The following is a 20047-nucleotide window of genomic DNA, read 5'->3' as shown; positions in this document are numbered from 1 at the left end:
GATTTTTTTCTGAGACTTTTTTTTTTTAAAAGTCATGTGGAGTCAACTGACTTGCTTTATTTTGATAAAATCAGGTGATATATTCCACACAAAGGGTTGAAATAATATCAAAGTGTCAAAAGAAAACATTTTTTAAAAGTCTCTTTGAAACAAGATTTGAAGTGTCACAGGGGAAAAATGTTGAAACAAGCATTCAAGTATTAAGTATTGCAATTTGATAATTCCTACATTCTCTCCTGGTTTCTTGCGTGCATGAAAATCAGCCTGTTCCTCTGAAAAGTTTCACTTCCAAAGAAATGGTGTGTTTGACAGGAACTGCTCTTTTAGATCAGTGGGTGAAATGTTCCTCTCCTGGAACTTGGCTACGGCAGCCAGTGAGGTTCATCCCTCCCATCCCTCCCATGAGGGACAAGGACAGGCCGGATAATTTACAGGATTTAGTTTTGGAGCTTGACTTCACCGGCTCATGAGCTCAAAGATTTCCAAATTAAACTGGGCACTGAAGGAAGATGCATTTAAATTTGTCCCTGTACTGAGAAGAGGGGCTGGATCAGAGATCTCCAGAGGTCCTTTCCAACCTACATTTTTCACAATCTATCAAGACAGTGAGGACCATCACGGTCAGCTTACAATATGCAAATGATTTCAGAGGATAGAATAAACCTTTCCCTTGTTCCTGGGATCAGGACCCTCCCTAGAACAGCCACAATGTGTTTGTGTGACCTTGCCCTCTGTCACTACAGCTTACTGCGTTCGGATTTCCCCCTCCACCCTTGATTTCCTTTTTCCAGGAAATAAACTGACCTTTGAATTCAAACAGGTATTTTCAGCAATGTTTATCAGGACAGATGGTGCTTCCTTGGTATTACATGCAGCTGCTCCTCTGACTCTCAACACAAGGGAATTATATCTGGCATATTTAATTGTTTATTATCTGAAAGTCACCTACTGGAAAGTGCTGCCCAGCACTGGACATCAAAGGCAAGTTACTGCAAGTCACAAGAGACTGCATTTATTTACAGAAAGGGCAAAAGAAGAAATCCAATAAAAGGATAAGAACAGCCAAGATACCAGTTACCCTCTCACAAGTTGGATAAGCAAACAGAAAAGGAAAACCACAATACATTGCTAATTAACTATAGTAGGAAAACAATTCTTCCAGGCAGTTTGAGTTATCACATTTCTGTACCTCTCTCTCTTCTTCAGCTGACAGCCTTACACTGAATTGTTCATGCTATTAAAGGCCATTAGAGTAAAAATTATGCCTGTAAAAATGACATCTTAAGCTCTCATATTTCTTCCCTCCCAGTGATTCAGCAGCAATTTTCCTCCACTTACATGTCAAAAGATTTTATTTTATTTCTGCTGCTATCAGAGCTTCCCTGTGTTCAGCAAGTGCCACTGTTCTGGGTAACAAGGTGCCACGATGGGAGTGTGGGTGACAATTTTGCTGATGGGGAGGGAGGCAGGGAAGGAAAACGTCCACTTCTCCAGAGCCTGGCAGGATTTCCCTCCAACAGCCCCAGGAGTCAGATAATAGACATCTCTGCATGCTAACAGAAGTCTCTGAAGTCACACCAGTTTTTGCAGTAGCTGGTGATTTGATGTATGTGATGGCTTGAGATTTTAAGCAGCTATTTATTCACTGGGAGAAAAGTAATTATGTCTTTAAGATTATCAATAGTTTCAGTCAAAGGCTGAAAATAAAGACATACTCTATATTTCTGCTTCCTTTCAAGCTAAAGCTGTTTTTCCTGGGCTCATAAAGAATATTTATTATGTGTTGGTGTGACAGTGTGATGGATGAATATAAAATGCAATACATACAAATGATTAATACAATGTGCAGGTTCAATTAAATATTAATTCTTACTATGATCAGTCAAGACCTATGTTTCTGCAGTTCCTTGAAAATGTTAACTTCCCTGTTACCTACAGCAGAGCAGATGATGTGAAACACACCCTCTCCTTTGCCTCTGCAATGACATTCTTTGTTGAGGGGGAAATACAAGAATCCCTTCCTGGAGCTGTAGATCTTCCAAGCAGCACCATAAAGCAAAGGTTATTATAATACTTTCCCTTTTCCTCTATCAGACATTTGCCACAGGAATGAATCAAGTGCTAACTTTTCACAGATGCCTTAATAGAAGAAATCCATGGCTCCAATGTCCTCACTTATGGCTCCTGTGGCCACTGCAGATATCAGAGCATCATAGAATCACAGGGCAGAAACCTTGGAAGGGACCTTAAAGACCATCCTGCCACAGGCAGGGACACCTTCCCTTAGACCAGGTTGCTCCTGGAAGCACCTTCCAACCTGACCTTGAACACTTCCAGGGATGGGGCAGCCACAGCTTCTCTGGGCAGCCTGTGCCTCACCACCCTGAGGGAAAGTATTTCTTCCTAATATCTAAGCCAAACCTCCTCTCTGTCAGTTTGAAGCCATTTCTCCCTTGTCCTGTCACTCCAGGCAGTCTCTCTCCATCTTTTTTGCAGGCTCCCTCCAGGCCACAATTAGAAACAGCATTGCAGTCCAACACACTGGTGACCTGGATCTGACTGAGAGCAGCATAATTCAGCTGTGCTCCATAGCAAGGAGGGTTATTTATTTATCCAAGCACCTCCTCAGTCCCGTGGCAGTGGAAAAGCTGCCCTGGGCACCTCTCCAGAGAGCACTCTTGGAGCGTTCAGATTCTGCCTCAGGATCAGTGATGCTCCAACCACAACACTGCTCTTTCTTTGCCTTCTGGGCATTACAGAAATATAATTACTGAGCTGCATTAGATAATTCCTTGTCCTGGGAGAAAAATTTAAGTCTCTCCCTGCCTTGCAATGCAATTTTGTTTGAGCTGTGGGCATGTAGACACTACCCTGCAAGAAGCTCTACAGATATCACAGACAGACAAATACACCCCCACCTTTACTAAACAGACTGGCTCTGGGGGCGGCCCACATTTAAAACCATTTGGTGTCATGTGTATATATAAAATTATATACATACCATATGCTTTATCATCACTGGGGCCAAAATGAGCCAAAGAATGTTTACTGAACACTCATACTGAATATTAGTTTACCCTCCTTAAATAACCTAGGAAAAAGAAGACAAAAGAATGGGAAAACTGTGGGTGCTGTTGGCTCTCTCCCAAAGTTATGGTGCAACAGCCATGCCCACACAGGAATCCAGACTGAGACAGAGTCTCCAGCTGAACCCTGACCAAGTGATGAACCTAAAGAGCCACGATCTCAATTTATTTGTGCCTGTGTGAAATTAAAACAGCACTACTGGTGTTGCTGAGATTGCATTGAAACCAGGTTCTGGCCTCTGTATAACTACATTTTAACTTTTTTTTTGAAAGAACAGCTCTTTCTGTTTTCCTTTTTCCCACAGAGCAAATAAACTTTGGGCTCTCACTGCGCCAAATAAAACAAAGTTATGCACCGCCGGTCCAGAAAAGGAAAATGTCCTAAAATGATTATATCTAACAAAATTAAATTCTTATTAGAAAAACAACGGCCTGCTGGTGTTGAGATAATTACACTGAGAAAAATGCTAAAGAGAACAGTTAATTGGAACTGGATAAATTTAGCCAGGAATACAAACAAACGTATGTTGCCAAATGGAGACAGAGGACTCCTCCATGGTCCCTGCGTGGCTGGTGCGTGTGGAGGGTTATTGGCAGCAACAGTGGCAAAATAAATTACCGGATTTCTAGAGGGTTTGTAAAGATCAATAAAGGACAGTGCATCCCTCAGACTGTGCCATGGCCATCTGCTCTGGTATTTTTCTTAATGCTCTCAGACCTGAATTCTGCAAACCCTGGATTTGTTTTCTGGCCAACAGGGATAACTCTGCAGGTACGTGTCACCTCTCACAGCCTCGTGGACAGTCCCCATGTGCCCTTGCTCAGCCCCTTCCCGTGCTGCCTCTCTGTTTCTCCACCTGAGCATCTGGGAGCTGCACAAGATTGGATACCTTTTTACCCAAACAGGCACAGGGATTTATAGTCTCAGAACTTTAGCTGGAATTTGTGTCATATAATCAGATTGCCAACTGCCTAATCATTACTTACTGACAGCTATTTAAAGCCTAATAAGTCTCCCCACTAACGAGCTCACCGTCCCCCTGGACAGCCAGCAGATGTTCTGCTGGCACAGCTGCTTCTCCCTGTCCTGGAAAAAGACATTGTGCTCCCAACCTTAAGCCCTACCATGGCCTGGGCATCCTTTGGGAAGCAAACAGTTCTTGGGAATGGTCCTATGCAGGGCTACGAGTTGGACTCGCTGACCCTTGTGAGTCCCTTCCAACTCAGCATATTCTGTGATTCTGTGCAATCAATCCCTTGTGCCTCGTCTGTGACACAGTGCAGAAGGGATGAGCATGGAGTGATGTGCTGGAGCCCTGGGAGCAGGAGGAGCAGGCACAGCAGGCAAAGGGAGTGACCACCCCGTGACCCTGGACGTGCTCCTCCAACCATGCTCCGTTCCCCCTGGCACAGGGACAGGGCTCCTTCTGCACAGGGACTGCCACTGCAGAGCATCGGGGCTTGGGAGCCTCTAAAACGTCATCTCTCTCCAGGGATTGTGCTAATTTGATGTCTGAACAGTACATTAATGTTAATTAATGTTTGTAAACGGCGTAACAAGCATCTGTCACTCTGGTGCTCCAACACTCTTTGGGTACATCTGCTTTGCTTTAGCCCTTATTTAGCAGTGATTATGGGGGATGTTTGAATTCCGGTAAGATGAGCGTTGGATGTACAAACACACGCAGTCAGGGCTGGTTTGTTGTGTGCAAATGTTTGGAACGTGCCAGGCAAACAGTGCCCAGCAGAGACACAGCCTTTGGGGGAAGCTTCCCAAGCTGGGATACAGCCAGGGAGGTGGAGGAAGCAGAGAGCCCAACACAGACATTTAGGACCTGTTTGTTTCTCTGTTGCTTCCCCCTCCCACCCAAGACTTCGAGAAGTACTTGTATTGCAAATTGTACTGCAAATATTGGAGGAGAAAACTGCCTTTCCTGACAGGTTAACTGTATAGGAGACTGTCAGAGCTTCTTGGCCTGCTTATGTGCAGTGCAATTATTTTTATTGCACAGGCTCAAAGAATGGACGTGTATGCATAAAACATGCAATAAATAAATAATTCAAGCGTAAATCTATTACATTAGAATATCAAAGAGATTATGATTGAGCATAACACAGTGGCTGGGAACTCTGGATTCAGTGAACCCTGAGATACCCCTGCTACCTTGGAAAAACCATTTTTCAGATGAGACTGGAAGTGGCTCTAAGTCTCTGCAGTACCTTGCTCCCTGAGCAGTAAAATCAGTTTATCCTGTGTTTATTTCTCCAGATTTTCTCAAATGCCTTTGAGAATTAAAGATGGAATGCTGGCTTGTTTCTTTCTTTTCCAGAAGCAGCAATAAAAATAGATACAAGATATTATCAGATAAAAGTATTTTCAAGCAACGCTTTGTGAAAATGTTAAAGGGAATGACTTCCAAACTGAGTCCTTAGGATTAGATTAACCACCCAGTTTTCTCAAAAAATGCCCCCCAAAACTCACAGTTGTATGCCCTGAAACAGAACAGAAAGCAGGAAATAGATGAATCACAGAAAAAAATACCAACTGGAAGCAGCACACTGCCATAAAGTCTGAATGAACACGAGGGCAACAGGCAGCAAAAATTAAATCAGACTCTGTGAAGGAAGCAAAGCTGCCAGTGCTCCTCCAGCTGCCAGGACCAGGGAAGCACTGGGGATGGAGAACAGATCAGTGATGGGCTGAGTCATTCTTCCCTTCACAGAAACCCAGTCATTCATCTACCTGCTCTGCACTTCTCAGGGCCATCCACTTTTGCCTCCTTATCTATTCTGTCCTCTTGGCACTCTTTGGGTTCTTACTGTGGAAAAAAAACAACCCCAAAACAACTAAAAATTGTGAAAAAAATTGGAGTTTCTACCAGCAACCTTTAAAGTCCAGGTCTGGGGTCTGTAACTCTAATGCAGTAACTCTGAGCCACACATTCTGATTGCCAAGGCTGTCCCAACCCCTTTGCCACCCCAGACAAGGCTGTCTCAGGATCATGGGGACCAGTGGCTACAGGCAGCAGGAGCAGGAGCTCATGACGTGGTGAGAGTCTGCAAGAGGGCAGGAGAAACGGGACAGCCTCCTTTCTGTGCCCCCCACATGGGAGGTTCCCCATCCCCTGCAGGTGTTGGAGATCAGGGGGAGAAATAACATCTTCCCTTCATGTCCCCTTCTCTAACCAACCCCCTATAGTTAATTAAGAGCCTGGGGAATCAAAGTCCAGCATTTTATAGAGGAAGGTCACATCCAGAGCACGGTGCCCAACATCTGCTTTCCTGGTAATTGGCTCAAAGTGGCAATTCGTCAACGTTTTTGAGATAACGAGCTTCTTATTTGTGTTCCAGCCATCTAAATGTCCAGATAAGGGAAGAAGCCATAGCTGTTTGACGTCAGCTTTTCTCTGGATACAAAACTGCCCCTGCTGGTGCCCTCTCTCCCACCACAGAGCTGTGTTGCCCATCAATGGAAGGTTAATGTACTATCTTTTGAAGTCTGGCTCCACACAGACTCTCTGGATGAAAGATGCTCTTTAAATATCAGTTGTCACAATGATGAGAATGATTACGGTTATTTAAGCCATATTAGTAATACTAAGTAACAGTATTTTTAACGGTATTGAAATCTCCACACAGAATTCAAACAAAAGCTCTAACTATTGTCAGAAGAGCTGGTCAGAGTGTCTTTTTGCTAACTATTTATCTTGTGAAAAAATTCTTGCTATTCTGTATGGGAAGTTCCGTCCTTTACCCTGAAAAACTGCAGACAATGGTTAAAAGGAACAGAGCCCCTGGCTTGATCTCAGCATAGATCTCATTCCTTCCCAAGTTTTTCTGCACTCACCAGGATTCAGACACCTCTCTCCAAAATCAGCCACTGAGAGAGAGATTTGTTGCTCTGTGGTGCCCAGCAGGTTCACCTTTGCCCTTTGGCTACTCCAGCTAACCAAAAGCACTGCAAGGAACTAAAGCCCTGTGAGTATTCCCTGAGCTCTCCTGCTCGTACCTGTCCAGCGAGATACAGCACAGGTGCAGGATTGACGCCGTGGTGAGCAGCACATCGAGGGACGTCCGGACCAGGCAGAACATCTCTCCGTAGATCCAGTTGTCCTGAACCAACTCCATGGCTCCAAAGGGCATCACCAGCACCGATACCAGCAGGTCCGCAAAGGCCAGGGAAACAATGAAATAATTGGTCTTAATTTTCCTGTAAGACAGATCACAAAATTAGGGTGGGATAACTTCAGTGCAGCCGCCTCTGCACTGAGATTTCAGACAGATTTTGGGTCTAATTTGCTCCATCACACTAGAAGGTCATCTCTAACGTGCCACTCACTTCACACAGTTACCCCTAGCTTTTTCATTTCCAGTTAAATATCCACCATGTTCTCTGTATAGACACATCTTTCTGCTCACACAGAGGAGGCAAATAGATGCTCACAGGTCTCTGCATGTGGCTCAGCCTCACAGCTTGCACTGGAGTTTGGGGTGGAAGAGGGGGATTTCATTTTAACTTGTAAATTGATAAAATCCTTCCAGAAAGCACTGAGAATAATCTAGACTGAAGCTGTAATTTTAACTTGAAGAGTACTTTTTAAATCACAACAATAAAATAGAATTAAATCCATTAAAAATCCCACGCAGAACACGAACAGAGGGTGTTAAATACCTCACTCTGCTCCTGAGGCTGGTCTGACAATTCCCAGGGTTAGCAGCAACCTCGAAATAGGAAAACAGGAATTTTGTCTGTGACCTTCCCCCCTGCAAAATCACGGGCAACATTTGCCAAGGTGAGGCAGTGCAGCACAACTGCCACCAGACCTCAATCTGCGTGGTTTTCTGATGGGCTTGTTAGGAACTATGAGATGGAAAAAAGGGGTAGAGGCCAACTTGCTTCTCCAAGGAGTTGCTGCTTAGCTCTGTTTTCCACTGATTTATCTGGTTTTCTACACTGAGAATGTTAAAAATGTTGAGGATGGATACTAAAATGATCCCACCACCGGGGCACAAGGAGGGATGCGCAAGGCCAGTGCGAGTCTGACACTGCCGTGGTGCAAGGAGTGGCAGTTTCTGCCCTCAGCTGCAGGCACGGGGCGTTGCAGGTGGGGGATTTCCCCGTTCCTCCCAGGGGAGGGCGGGCGGTGGCCGGCTGGGTGGGCTCACCTGAGCTGCCTGTCCCGGCACACGGCCACCATCACCAGCAGGTTCCCCAGGATGGCCATCAGAATGACGGCGGAGATGAAGGTGAGCAGCACGATCTTCCCCGCTATGCCGAAGCCCTCACTCGAACTGGGGAGCACACAGAGAGAGAAGAGAAAAGAAAAGAAGCTGCAGCAGCGCTGGGGGGGGATGGCCCAGGCAGGGCCAGCCACGGGCACCGGTGTCGGTGAGGGTCAGAGCAGCCTCCCACGCCTGTCGCAGCGAGACTTTCCCACCAAGATCCCAAACAAAAAGCATTTCTATCCATGTCCATTTCTATTCATTCCCATCCATCAGCACAAAGATACAGGTGGAGGGTGCCTGCAGTGCCCATGGCTGCTCAGAGCTGGAGGAGCCACCATGGTGGAGGAGTCCATTTATGAGATCTGGAGTGAGCTCTGCCTGATTTTTGGCAGTCCAGTTCAGATCCTTCGGACAAGAATGTTTTCATTCTTTTTTCACCCCAGTAAATAATGTTATTTTCCATGCAGAAGTATTCTGGTTTTCTTTTCTGTTGTTTTTCCATTTTTGGCCCCAGGGTCTTCGTATCATAACATCACCAAATAGTTTGGCTTGTGAGGGACCTTAAAGACCATCTCATTCCACCCCCTGCCATGGGCAAGGACACCTTCCACTAGACCAGGTTGCTCCTTGTTCTGTCACTACAGTTCCTGAGTTGATAGGGCAAGAACTACTGGGTTCAAACTTTCCTCAAGCGAGCATTTTACATCTTAAATTTTGAAATCTTCTACATAATATTTTCCCTTGTTCTCTCCTTCCTTCACTCTGTCACAAAAGAAGAGGAAGCCTGGCATCTTTTTTTTCTCTTTTTCCAGGATTAGGAAAAGGAAATAAAATGTTTTACCAGTGTATGCCCAATTTCCCCCTACCTTGAAATCAAAAATTTCTTTCCGTTAATGAAGAAAAGAAAAAAGAAGGATAACATGAAAACACGTATTTTAAGTCTGCATTTCTAGAAACAGTTTGCTAAATGTTTCAAAGAAATTATTGGTGGAGTTTTTTTCAGAGCCTGTAAAGCAGGAAGCTAATACACAGCATGCAATAAAAGATGTCCAATTCCTCATAAAACTGGTTTTATTACAAAAGTTTGAGCCACTTTTCCCTTAAAACAATTTGTAATGATGTATTCAGAATAAAATGTATCCTAGACCTTCACCTGCTTGTGTAAGTTTCCCCATTACATTACCCAGGTGAGAAGGGGTGTTTGTTCGTCTTATCAAGTGTGGCTGGAAATAAACTGGCATTAAGAGCAGCACTTGACACTAACTCAGCAGGGAAATTTCTTCTCAGTGTACGGAGCTGATATTCGACACCCAGGATTAATGTTGAGAGATTGTTCAGGTAATTGAAAAATTGAACTGTTATTCTGTTTTACCTTGACTGCCTCTGGGGTCACTTTTTATTTAGTAAATAACATTCCAGGTTTTTACACTTTATCTCACTGAATGCTCCTGATCTGGGCAAAGCTATAAATTATTGGAGGCTGCTGAAGTCCTGCCTGTGCCATGTTGAGAAGGTTCTAGAGAATGACTTTACCCTGAGCCTGCATTGCAGAACACCCATTTAATCACAATCCCCATTTTTGTCCCTAAAAGCCACTCAGAGTTTGACTTTTCCTCCCACTGCCAGTTGCCCCAGTGGGGCAGACTGCAGCCTGCTGACATTGGATTCTTCATATGGAATATGAACAATAATGTAGGAATTCCTTATTTTTTGATGTTTTACAAGGCAGCACATCACTGGCTATAGGTTCATCCGGGCAGGTGAGGATGTTTATGAGCAAAAAAAAAAGAAGAGGAAAGGAGAGGCCCTTCATTCACACCAGTTTCACAGAAAAACCCAGCACTATGCAGATATGTGCAGGCTCCAAACCGTGAGCAATTATAGGGGTATAATAAGAAAGAGAATCATAGAATATCCTGAGTTGGAAAGGACACACATGGATCATGGAAGTCCAATTCCTGTCCCTGCACAGAACAGCCCCAAGAATTCCACCACGTACCTGACAGCATTGTCCAAGCACTTTTAACTCTGTCAGGCTTTCTCACCTGTGAGAGAACAGGCACCTTTTAATTCCAGATAATCTCCTGTGTTAAAACTAAGAGATTAATAAATGTCACATAGAGTGGACATAGTTGGATGTATTCCGCCTCACTACAAGGTTTTCACCCAATAGAATTGGCCACTGGCCACATGGCTGCTCCTGGAACAGGATGTCACTCATTCCCCTCATTAAAAACCACTCTTTCTCTCCCCCGTCCATCTCCATATACATCTGATCTGAAAGACCTCATTTTCCTCAATCCTGCACTGGAGCTTTGGGGAGGGAGGAAGATGGGAGCTGCTGACACATGAACCTGCACTGCAGCAAACTCCTTTGGAAAAGGATGAGCAGCTGGTGGGCACCATGCACAGCAGGATGCACAGACCACTCGGGCCCACTGTGTGCTCTCCTCTGCAAGGGGCTGCTGCACTGCTGGGGAGGGTCAGACACTGGCCAAGCATCAGTATTTTTGGCATAGTTGAATGCCAGTGCCTTCACTAATGATGTTCATCAGCAAAAAAAGACACCGTGAAAATTGAAGGGAAATGGAAAAGAAACAATTTCAAAGTCAGGTCTCAGCCACAGCCCCTCTAGCTGGGTACCAGGTGGGATGAAAAGCCTGAGGAACAATGGGGTGGTGGGATCAAAGGCACCTTCACTGAGAGCTGCGATTGTACCTGCCCAAATAACCTTCACAATAGGCTGACGCTGCTGTCTGGCTGCATTTGTGAAACAAAATGTCAAACCACGCTGAATAGCACCCACAAAAGATGTTCCTCTTCCTCCCAGGTGAGCGTGGCAGCACGTACTTGCTGGCACAGCAGCAAAGAGGATGATGAGGGTTTAGTTTATACAGAGCCAGGCTGAGTTAGATTTATATTTTGCCTTATCTAGCTTTGCCCGTCCTTCTGCTGTTCCGAAACAATTCTCATGGCTGTGTTATTTGAGCACCTTGTGTCTGTATCTGCAGCGTGTACAGAGGGGAGGGACAGCTCCCCCATCCCCGAGCCACGCTGGGGGTGAGCTGGCCATCAGCTGTGGATGGGGTTTCTCACTCCAGCATGCAGAGCCCTGGAAGGGGACATCCTCCCCAGGGGAAAAGCCTATTGCCCTGTACAGAGACCTCCCTCCCTCCCTTCCAGCCTCATCAGCTGCCAAGAGCTGTGCACATGAACAGACACCGAAGAGAATTACCCCCCCTTGGGTCTTCTTTGGTGCACAGATTTTGAGTTTTTACTCATCAAAACAATCTCTGCAAATGCCTAGCCCTAAGCCACATCTCACCAGATGTTGCCCTGCCTGAAGACTGATGGGTTCTTTGACTTCAGGCAAGAACAGGGAAATGTTTTAAGCCCTGAGGGCGGTGGCATCCTGGTGGCTTCACTTGCCTTGACTGACCACAGCCCAGGGCTCTGAGCAGAGCCCAGCAGATCAGGAACACATACTGGCACTCTTACCAGTGGAACGTTTGTTCTGATAATAGTTTCAGAAACAGAGAGAGTATTTCTCTCATGCCATGTTGCATTGCTCCCCTGGGGAACATCAAATAGGCATATGCATCGCTGGGGGTGCAAGAGGGATGTTCATCTGGGCTGCGTGGCTGTACATCTGCCTTTTGGATAATCTATCATCAAGTAGAAATACTTGTTAATTATTCAGTCTTAGTAATTCAAAGTTGTTAATAATGGAAGAAGTGGATATTGCTGTAAATTAAAATCAATGGTTTGCATAACATCTTTTATCAAATCTGAGTGCTCTGGCTTCCAAGCTTACTTCCCTGTTTAATAAAGCAGAGATTGATGGGTTTGCTATTACAAGGAAATGAAATTCAGGCAAAATGATTGTTGGTTAGTAGGAATATAGAAATCACTTAAGGAAAAAGGTGAAATACTGATGTGGAATTAATGGTTAAAACCCACATATGGACATATTTAAAAGGCTCTTCTGCATAGCCATTAAAGTGAAGGCAAAAAAAGGATAATTATTTTTTCAAGCTCAATTTCCACTTTCCTGTAAACACTCCAACTTTCCTAAATGAACTCAAGTGCTTTTGCATATTTTGTGAAGCAATTAAACAGCATAGATCAGTCATGTTGGTCAGAGCACGTACATTGCTCTGGTTTCCATCCCACATCACACCCTGATCTCCCCACCACAGCAGCAGGAAAAAGCACTGATAACCAGCTCAGTGCTGGGAGCACCTTGGGCACTGCACAGATACTCCTGCAGGAGTGAGAGATGAGAGAGAGAGTCAGGGTTGGATAAATAACAGTCTGCTTTGGGGGGCAGAGGAGCACAACTGATAAAAGGGTGGCTGGATTGCCCTTTTCCGAACCAGAGGGCAATGACTCTGCCTGCACAGGTAACCTGGAGCATCTCCTGGAGGGAGCCAGGGACTGTAGAGAGCACTTCCTAACAAGGGATGTGCACAGTTCTCACTACAGAAGATTAAAAGCTTAGAGCAGGGGTAGCCTAGGAAAGAGCTGTCTTCTTGATTTAACAGTGCCCTCAGCGTACAGGGAATACATGGAAGATGTTGGTTCACTTTGTTTTCAACCAAGCCATGGCATTTCCCTCTGTAACTCAAGCTGACTTGATATTTCATGGAGGTCTTCAACTATAAATAAGCTGTCATTTGCCTCTCCTCTTTTCTACTCCACTGATTGTTCCTAGGCAGAAAATCAGAGGCTGAGTCTTAAACACTTAAAAATCAAGACAAGCTATTTCATGAGTAAACCTGACAATGTGCGTCTCAGTACAGAAACATGACAATAGGAAAGATATTATTTGATCTATGGTTTTCCAGCTGTTACCATATTCTTTTCTACTGCCACCTAAAAATATTAATCAGAAGTCAGCATTAATCCAGAAGCATATAATTTCCTCTAATGCCTTTAAATGCTACACTGCCTGTGCCGCTTCGCTGCAGATGGCAGGACAACTCCTAACAGATTCAAGTCAATTATGCACTTCACTTCTGTTTTAGAAACAGATTGAAATTAATTAAAGTATTGACAAGCCAGAAATAAACAGCATTCCACGTATCAAAATAACTCGGTCATATGATTAGTTTATTTGAGTGTGCGCTTTTTTTTTTTTTAAACCAAATAAATTGTGGTGGTGGGGTGGGAGGGAAGGGATGATTTTTTTTTTTCTCCTTTTATGTTGGTTTGAAACAAAACTCCTTATAATATCCCCAATCCTGCACCTCCACTCCATGTATCTGCTGGAGGTTGAATGTTACAGTGTTTGAGAGAATTAAGTGTTTTAAGCAGCTGATAATACTGATTAAAACCAATTGTCAAGATGAAGCAAAGAAGACAGGCTATTTAAATGTTTTAAAAATTGCTGTGTGGGGGCTGCACAGTCAATCAGTACATGCTTGGAGCTCTCCTATTTGGGAGCAGGTCTGTGCTGGAGCTGCCAGAAACTATGGGACCTCAGGGCCACGGGGACCAGAGTGATGGGCTCCATCTCTGCACGTACCTCAGGCTCTGAGACTGAATCAGGGAATATCCTGAGGGGAAGGGACCCACAAGGATCATCGAGTCCAACTCCTGGCCCTGCACAGGACACCTCAGCAATCCCACCAGGAGCCTGAGAGCGTTGTCCAAACACTCCTAGAGCTCTGTCAGCCTTGGGGCTGTGACCACTGCCCTGGGGAGCCTGTTCAGTGCCCAGCCACCCTCTGGGGGATGAACCTTTTCCTAATATCCAATCTCAACCTCCCCTGACACAGCTCCAGCTGTTCCCTCAGGTCCTATCACTGGTCACACAGAGCAGAGCTGCCCCTCCACTGCCCCTCGTGAGGAAGCTGCAGACCCCCCGTGAGGTTTGACCTCAGTCTCCTCTTCAGCTGAACAAGCCAAGTGCCCTCAGCCACTCATCCTATGGCTTCCCCTCCTGACCCTTTTCATCACCTTCCTCTCCCTCCTTTGGACACTCTCTAACTGCTTTAGGTATTTTTTTATATTGTGGCGCCAAAAACTGCCCCCCAGGACTCTGAGACCGCAGCAGGGCAGAGCAGAGCCCAGAGACACACAGGCTGACACACGGGGCACGAGGGTCCAAGTAACAAACACAGAAATAAATGAGCTTTCAGCTGGCTCATGCACTCTCCTTAGCTGACAGCAGCAGCAGTTCTTGCCTTTGCTGGATGGAAGCTGGATGTGGGGCTGAAAACTGATCGTGGACGATGTGATGCTTTATCACGATTTTCATACAGGTGAAGGGTCGAGGCAGAGAGAGCGAGAGAGCAGTTTGCACAGTTAATGGGACACGAGGTAGGAAATAAACCCAGCCCTGGTGAGCCTCTGGGCACTGCCTAGGCCTTTGGGACTCTTCCCTCGCAGGGAAGTGAGACAGCTCAGCAGACATGTCTGTCTCTACTTCTCCTTCTGGGAAGGATAAAACCCTGGCTCTGCTCTTTCCCAGGCAGCAGATCAAGTGTTACATAATTTACACCCACATGTGAACAGATATCGCTGCGGGGCTGATGTATGTAAGTACAATCCTCAAAACCCATTAGACTGTCACCTTAAATATAAGCTAAAATTAACTTCTGAAATTAGCATTAGATTAAGAGCATAGTATTTACATGGATGAAGGGCACCATGCTTTGTTCCTTATAATGTACTTTCAAGTCTTCACATTTTATTCTAACTGTCCCCTTCATGTGCTGAATATTTCCCTTTTGTTTTCACATAAACATAACAATACTTTTCAGATATGCAAGACAGGAAGGACATCGACCCGTTGGAGTGAGCCCAGAGGAGGCCACCAAGATGACAGAGGGATGGAGCAGCTCTGCTGGGAGGAGAGACTGAGAGAATTGGGATTGTTCATCCTGGAGAAGAGAAGCTTTGGGGTGACTAATTGTGGCCTTCCAGTGCCTGAAAAGAACTGACAAGAAAGGTGGAGAGAGGCTATTTGCAAGGGCCTGGAGTGACAGGACAAGGGGGAATGGCTTCACATTGACAGAGGGCAGGGTTAGGATGGAAGATTGGGAATAAACTCCTCCCTGTGAGGGTGGTGAGGCCCTGGCACAGGTTGCCCAGAGAAGCTGTGGCTGCCCCATCCCTGGAAGTGTTCAAGGCCAGGCTGGATGGGGCTCTGAGCAACCTGGGCTAGTGGAAGGTGTTCCTGCTCATGGCATGGGGTGACACAAGATGATCTTTCAGGTCCCTTCAAACCCAACCATTCCTGGATTCTGTGATTCCCTGCAGGGCCAGAGTATTTTAATGGAGTTTTCAAATATTCTGCAGTGATGAAAAACCCGAATCTCTGACTTAAGCATAGCTGGGTATTTAGACACACTACAAAGTGCAGCAGTGATGTTGTAACAATAATTTCTCCTTTGTAAATGCAAAATAAAACCAAAGATCAAACATGCCTTTAATCAGAAATGTCTTGATCAGTTCCTAATTAGAATTGCTCCTCAGAAGTAAACCCACTGCATCTACCAAACTACCTGTCAGTTTAGTGACGAACAAAGGATGATAAAACAAGCACAAAAACAATCCTGACTTTTGGAGTATATTCCACAATTATAATGTGATTATCTTCTATTTTCTAAGTGGCTCTTGCCTATCTCATGTCATTCAGAAGGCTCCATGTTCAATGACAAACACTGCACAGAAACACTCAGAAGAGCTGATGTAATGAAACACCTTATTTCCCAGCAGTATTCTCATTAATTGTCATTCATCTCCCTTCCATATTCTATAGATGCTGAAGGCAGGGGTTAGAATGTACTTTTGAACAAGAATATTTGTAATTTGGTTACTGTATAAAAGAATTTTATTTCTCAGAGGCATAAGAAACATCACTGTTACACACACACACGACAGTCTCAAGCTTTACCTCAATAGTTTAGAAACAGGAGATAACTTGAAGCAAAAAAATGTGAAAAAATCAAGGTTTAGACTCATGTTAAACATACTCCAAGTGCCCAGATTTTCTCACAGAGACCTGTGTGATGCCTCCTGCAAAAACCAGTAGCAAAACCGGGGTGCACTGAGACTGATCTCAAAGCTCACAAATCTTTAAGGGAGTTGCTGCTCCAGGGCTAAAAGCGTTTGTTGTCCTGTCTTATTATAACTTTTCCTGTAATAAAACCCCCAAAAAGTCCACCCCATGTCCACAGATTTGTTTCCCTAAAGAAAACACATTACAAAACACCATCACAGCAATTCTTCATCAGCATTCTTGTACTGAGTTCTCATTTTCCAACCAGGGAAACCCTTTGGTCCCATCTTTGCCAAAAGCCAAGCAAGTTGAAAGATTTTCAAATCTGAAAGCAGGAAGGTCCTGCTCTGCTTTTTCAAGCAATATTTGTAGTTAGGGAAATACTGTTAAATGAGAGGCATTTAGTTGGGACCAATTGAAGAGTCCTGGCATCAGGCTGTGTATTAAAATATCCAGGCTGTGCACTTTTCCCACTGCTTGTTTACACCTTGGGCAATAAAAGACAAATACAGCTATTGGCTGTCTAACTTCTAATATTTCCTGGACAGTTTCCCAGTTTCAAGGCTCTAGAGGAATGAGAGAGTTTCTTGCTGTTACCCTTGCTAATGGAAGACTTGGCACAGACATTGCCAAATTAATACATTGATTTTTGGAACGCATTTTATTTGAGACACCCCACACGAAACCAGTTCCCAGCTCATTCATTATCAGATGGTGGCAGGAGGTACTTTCACTCCTTTTTTGAAGGCAACACAGAACTGTACGTGCCAAGGAGTTCTGGGGGTTCGTGGTGGGGTTCACGGGATCAGCATCCACAGTGTGGGTCCCTTGAATATTTGACTGAGTGGCAGCCTCATGTCCCCAGGGAATGATGAGTCTCCTCGACCACTTCTCCAGTGCAACAGTTTCTGAACTGCCCAACACTACACCTTGACCCAAAACACATCAGTCAGGCGGGACAGAAGTTACCTTTGAGATGTTATATATTTCCAACTCTGCTACTTCAATTTGAGCTCTGCCATAAAGACCAAAGTTTTCAACGCTTATTCCAGAGGTGGCAGCCAGAAACCTTCCAGCCCCTGAGAACGTGTTCACCAGCTCATTTTGTATGACCCTCGCTCGTGTATTTAGGCTCCAGATAGGTGTCCTTTCCAAGCAAGGACATGGAAAGTCCTTGATTCAAGAACAGAGCACTTAAATTTCTTGTTTTATTTAAACCTCCTTTCACATCTCCAGCTAAGTGCATGTTCTGAGTACTCTCCACAAAAGCCTCATCACATTTCTCACTTCAAATAAACAAGAGAGGAGGTCAACCTGGGGAAGCAGCAGGACAAAGGACTGCTTTGAGGATGTTAAGTGCAGACACTCAGCCCAGATGGAACCCAGATCCCACCCAGGAGTCACTACCAGCACATTTCTCTCAGGGCAGCCTAAGAAGTTCTGAAAGTGTTTGTTCATTGTGTTTAGCTTGTGGCAAGAGCTTCCAGGAGGAATGTCTTGCTGTGTTCATCTGTAGAAACCCTTGACAAAGATTCCTAGAAACAGTCATTCCTGGTGAAGAGAGCAATGCAAAGGGAGAAAAGTTCTTCCCCACAGAGGAGTCAAATGACCTAGAGGTCATGTCTGTTCTTGGAGGAACCCCAGCTCTGTCAATGTGACCCACGGTGCCCTATGAACCCCCAAACATCTCACCTGGTCCAGCATCTCCTGAACAGCTCCAGTTTTGCTGCAGTCCTGTCTCTCAAGAGACCCTAATACCCCCTTCCCAGCTTCCTTACTCACCATCTCTGAGCACTGCTGCTTCGAGAGTTCCCAAACATGGAGACAAACTGAATTTTACTTGCTTAATGCCCTCAGAAGTCCAGGAGGGTGTCCTGGACTGGCAGGTGCCAGCTTTGCCCTTTCAGGCAGCTGGCATGGAAAAAGCTGGCAATAAGGTCCAGCCTGTTTTCCTGCTCTGGGCAACCTGCTGCTTTCTAGGGCAGCTGCCTTTTTTTTTGCCAAGCACTAGAGCCACGTCTGCTCCAGGATATCCCAGTCTTTTGGATGGTTTTCACACCCTTCCACAGCCTTTTCCAGTTCTTCACTAGCTGCCACTCTGTGCAGAGACACTGACGCTAAAGATGCGATGAAAGACACCAAAAAGTTCATTTTTATGGCCCAGTTTTTTATCCAGGACATTTTCATCTGCACAGATCCCTCAGGGCACAGTAATAAAAGCAGATGAGACATCACAGAAGTGTGTGATGGCCTCACCTCCCCAGGGGGCTGAGCACACGCTGAGACAAATAGGAGCTGCCCCTCTGCCTCTGCACCCTCCAACTTATTTACGAGAGTATCCGTGTCTCACTTGCTCCACAGTTGCCGTAAGGAAGCAAACTATTAATTTGCAGGAGCTGGAGCCAGGCTTAAAAATTCCATTAATTAAGTGTTGGCGGAGGTGTTTGGAAAGACGTTCCGATAAATATAGTGCTTTAAAGTGTTTCCCTAGAAACTGAGAAAAAGTTGAACAATATGAACCCAGGTTGATAACAGTTTCTGCTCTGGCGGAGCAGGGCCTGGGCTATAGCAAAGAGAACTTCTTTTCCCAGGATTTTCTGGCCGCTGAGGATTTTTGGCTGGTAGCCCAAAAATGTGAAAGTGAGGCTCTTTACTGTGCCTTGCTTCCTTGTGTCCCCCTGCTCTGCCCCTCTCCTTGCACCCAGAGTTGGCAGGTGGGCAATGCTCTGTAAAGTCTGCGGCTCCAGATTCAGAAATGCCCCGTGTGTTTTAGTGCTCCCAGCTTGTGGATTCCTTCCAAAGTGTCCCTGCTGTACCTGACCATCCCAGCACCCCCAGGCACAGAGAGGATAAACCTGGCAAACCCAGCCGGTTCCTTATAACGTATCACAGGTTGGAAAAGACCTGTGATACCAGCTTGGAAAAGACCTCCAAGATCATCAGGTCCAACCTGTGACTGATGTTCACCTTGTCAACCAGACCAGAGCACTGAGTGCCACATCCAGTTATCACTTAAACACCTCCAGGGATGGTGACTCCACCACCTCCCTGGGCAGCCCCTTCCAATGCCTGAAAACCCTTTCAAGGAAGAAATTCCTCCTGATGTCCAACCTGAACCTCCCCTGGCACAGCTTGAGGCCATTTCCACTTGTCCTGTCTCTTGTTCCCTGGGAGCAGAGCTCAACCCCTGCCTGGCTCCACCCTTCTGTCAGGGAGTGAGAAGGTCCCCCCTGAACCTCCTTTTCTCCAGGCTGAGCCTCCCCAGCTCCCCCAGCTGCTCCTGATAGGAATGGCTCTCCAGACTCTTCACAGCTCCTTTCCCCTCCCTGGACACTCTCCAGCCCCTCAATGTCCTCCTTGCTGTGAGGACCGGGCCCTATTTCATTCAGCTTATACATGGTCATATCTACGGCTGATGTAAATCAGAACTATTAAAACTTGCCTCATAAGGGATCTGTAGCATTTTACTTTGCTCTTTTCTGACACTGCCTGCCATTATCCTCAGGAGCAGGTGCACTGAACCTCATCAGCTCAGTAAGTGAATCAGGATTTTGTATCACTTGTACACCAAGGGATGAAAGCACTCAGCTCTCACCTACGTGCTCCTCTGATCACTGCACTGTCCCTGCTGGGGGGACCAGGTGGAGGAGACAGGGCTCAAAAATCTTCTCAATCAGCACATTTGTCTTGGCAGAAACGCAAGAGCAAATCCCTTTCTGGATGGATG

General features: G+C 45.5%; 1 protein-coding gene across 3 annotated transcripts in view; it reads right to left on the bottom strand.

Annotated features, from left to right (window-relative positions):
- HTR4 (5-hydroxytryptamine receptor 4) overlaps window positions 1-20047 on the bottom strand; it is an 87016-nt gene that overhangs the window by 38096 nt on the left and 28873 nt on the right. For all 3 annotated transcript variants that reach the window (XR_003573248.1, XM_027901819.1, XM_027901809.1), the window contains exons 3-4: window positions 8253-8378; window positions 7096-7296 (exon numbers count right to left, since the gene is read on the bottom strand). Coding sequence is in view for 2 of the 3 variants with exons in the window: in XM_027901819.1 (XP_027757620.1) it covers window positions 7096-7296; window positions 8253-8378 (327 nt within the window). In the remaining variant the exon portion in view is untranslated. The remainder of the gene's footprint in view (window positions 1-7095; window positions 7297-8252; window positions 8379-20047) is intronic.

This window comes from Empidonax traillii, unplaced genomic scaffold (genome assembly GCF_003031625.1).
Source record: "Empidonax traillii isolate 1590-97213 ecotype Southwest subspecies unplaced genomic scaffold, ASM303162v1 scaffold22:size5013007, whole genome shotgun sequence".
In the NCBI taxonomy this organism is placed as follows: domain Eukaryota; kingdom Metazoa; phylum Chordata; class Aves; order Passeriformes; family Tyrannidae; genus Empidonax; species Empidonax traillii.
This window is presented reverse-complemented; position numbering and strand designations above follow the sequence as displayed.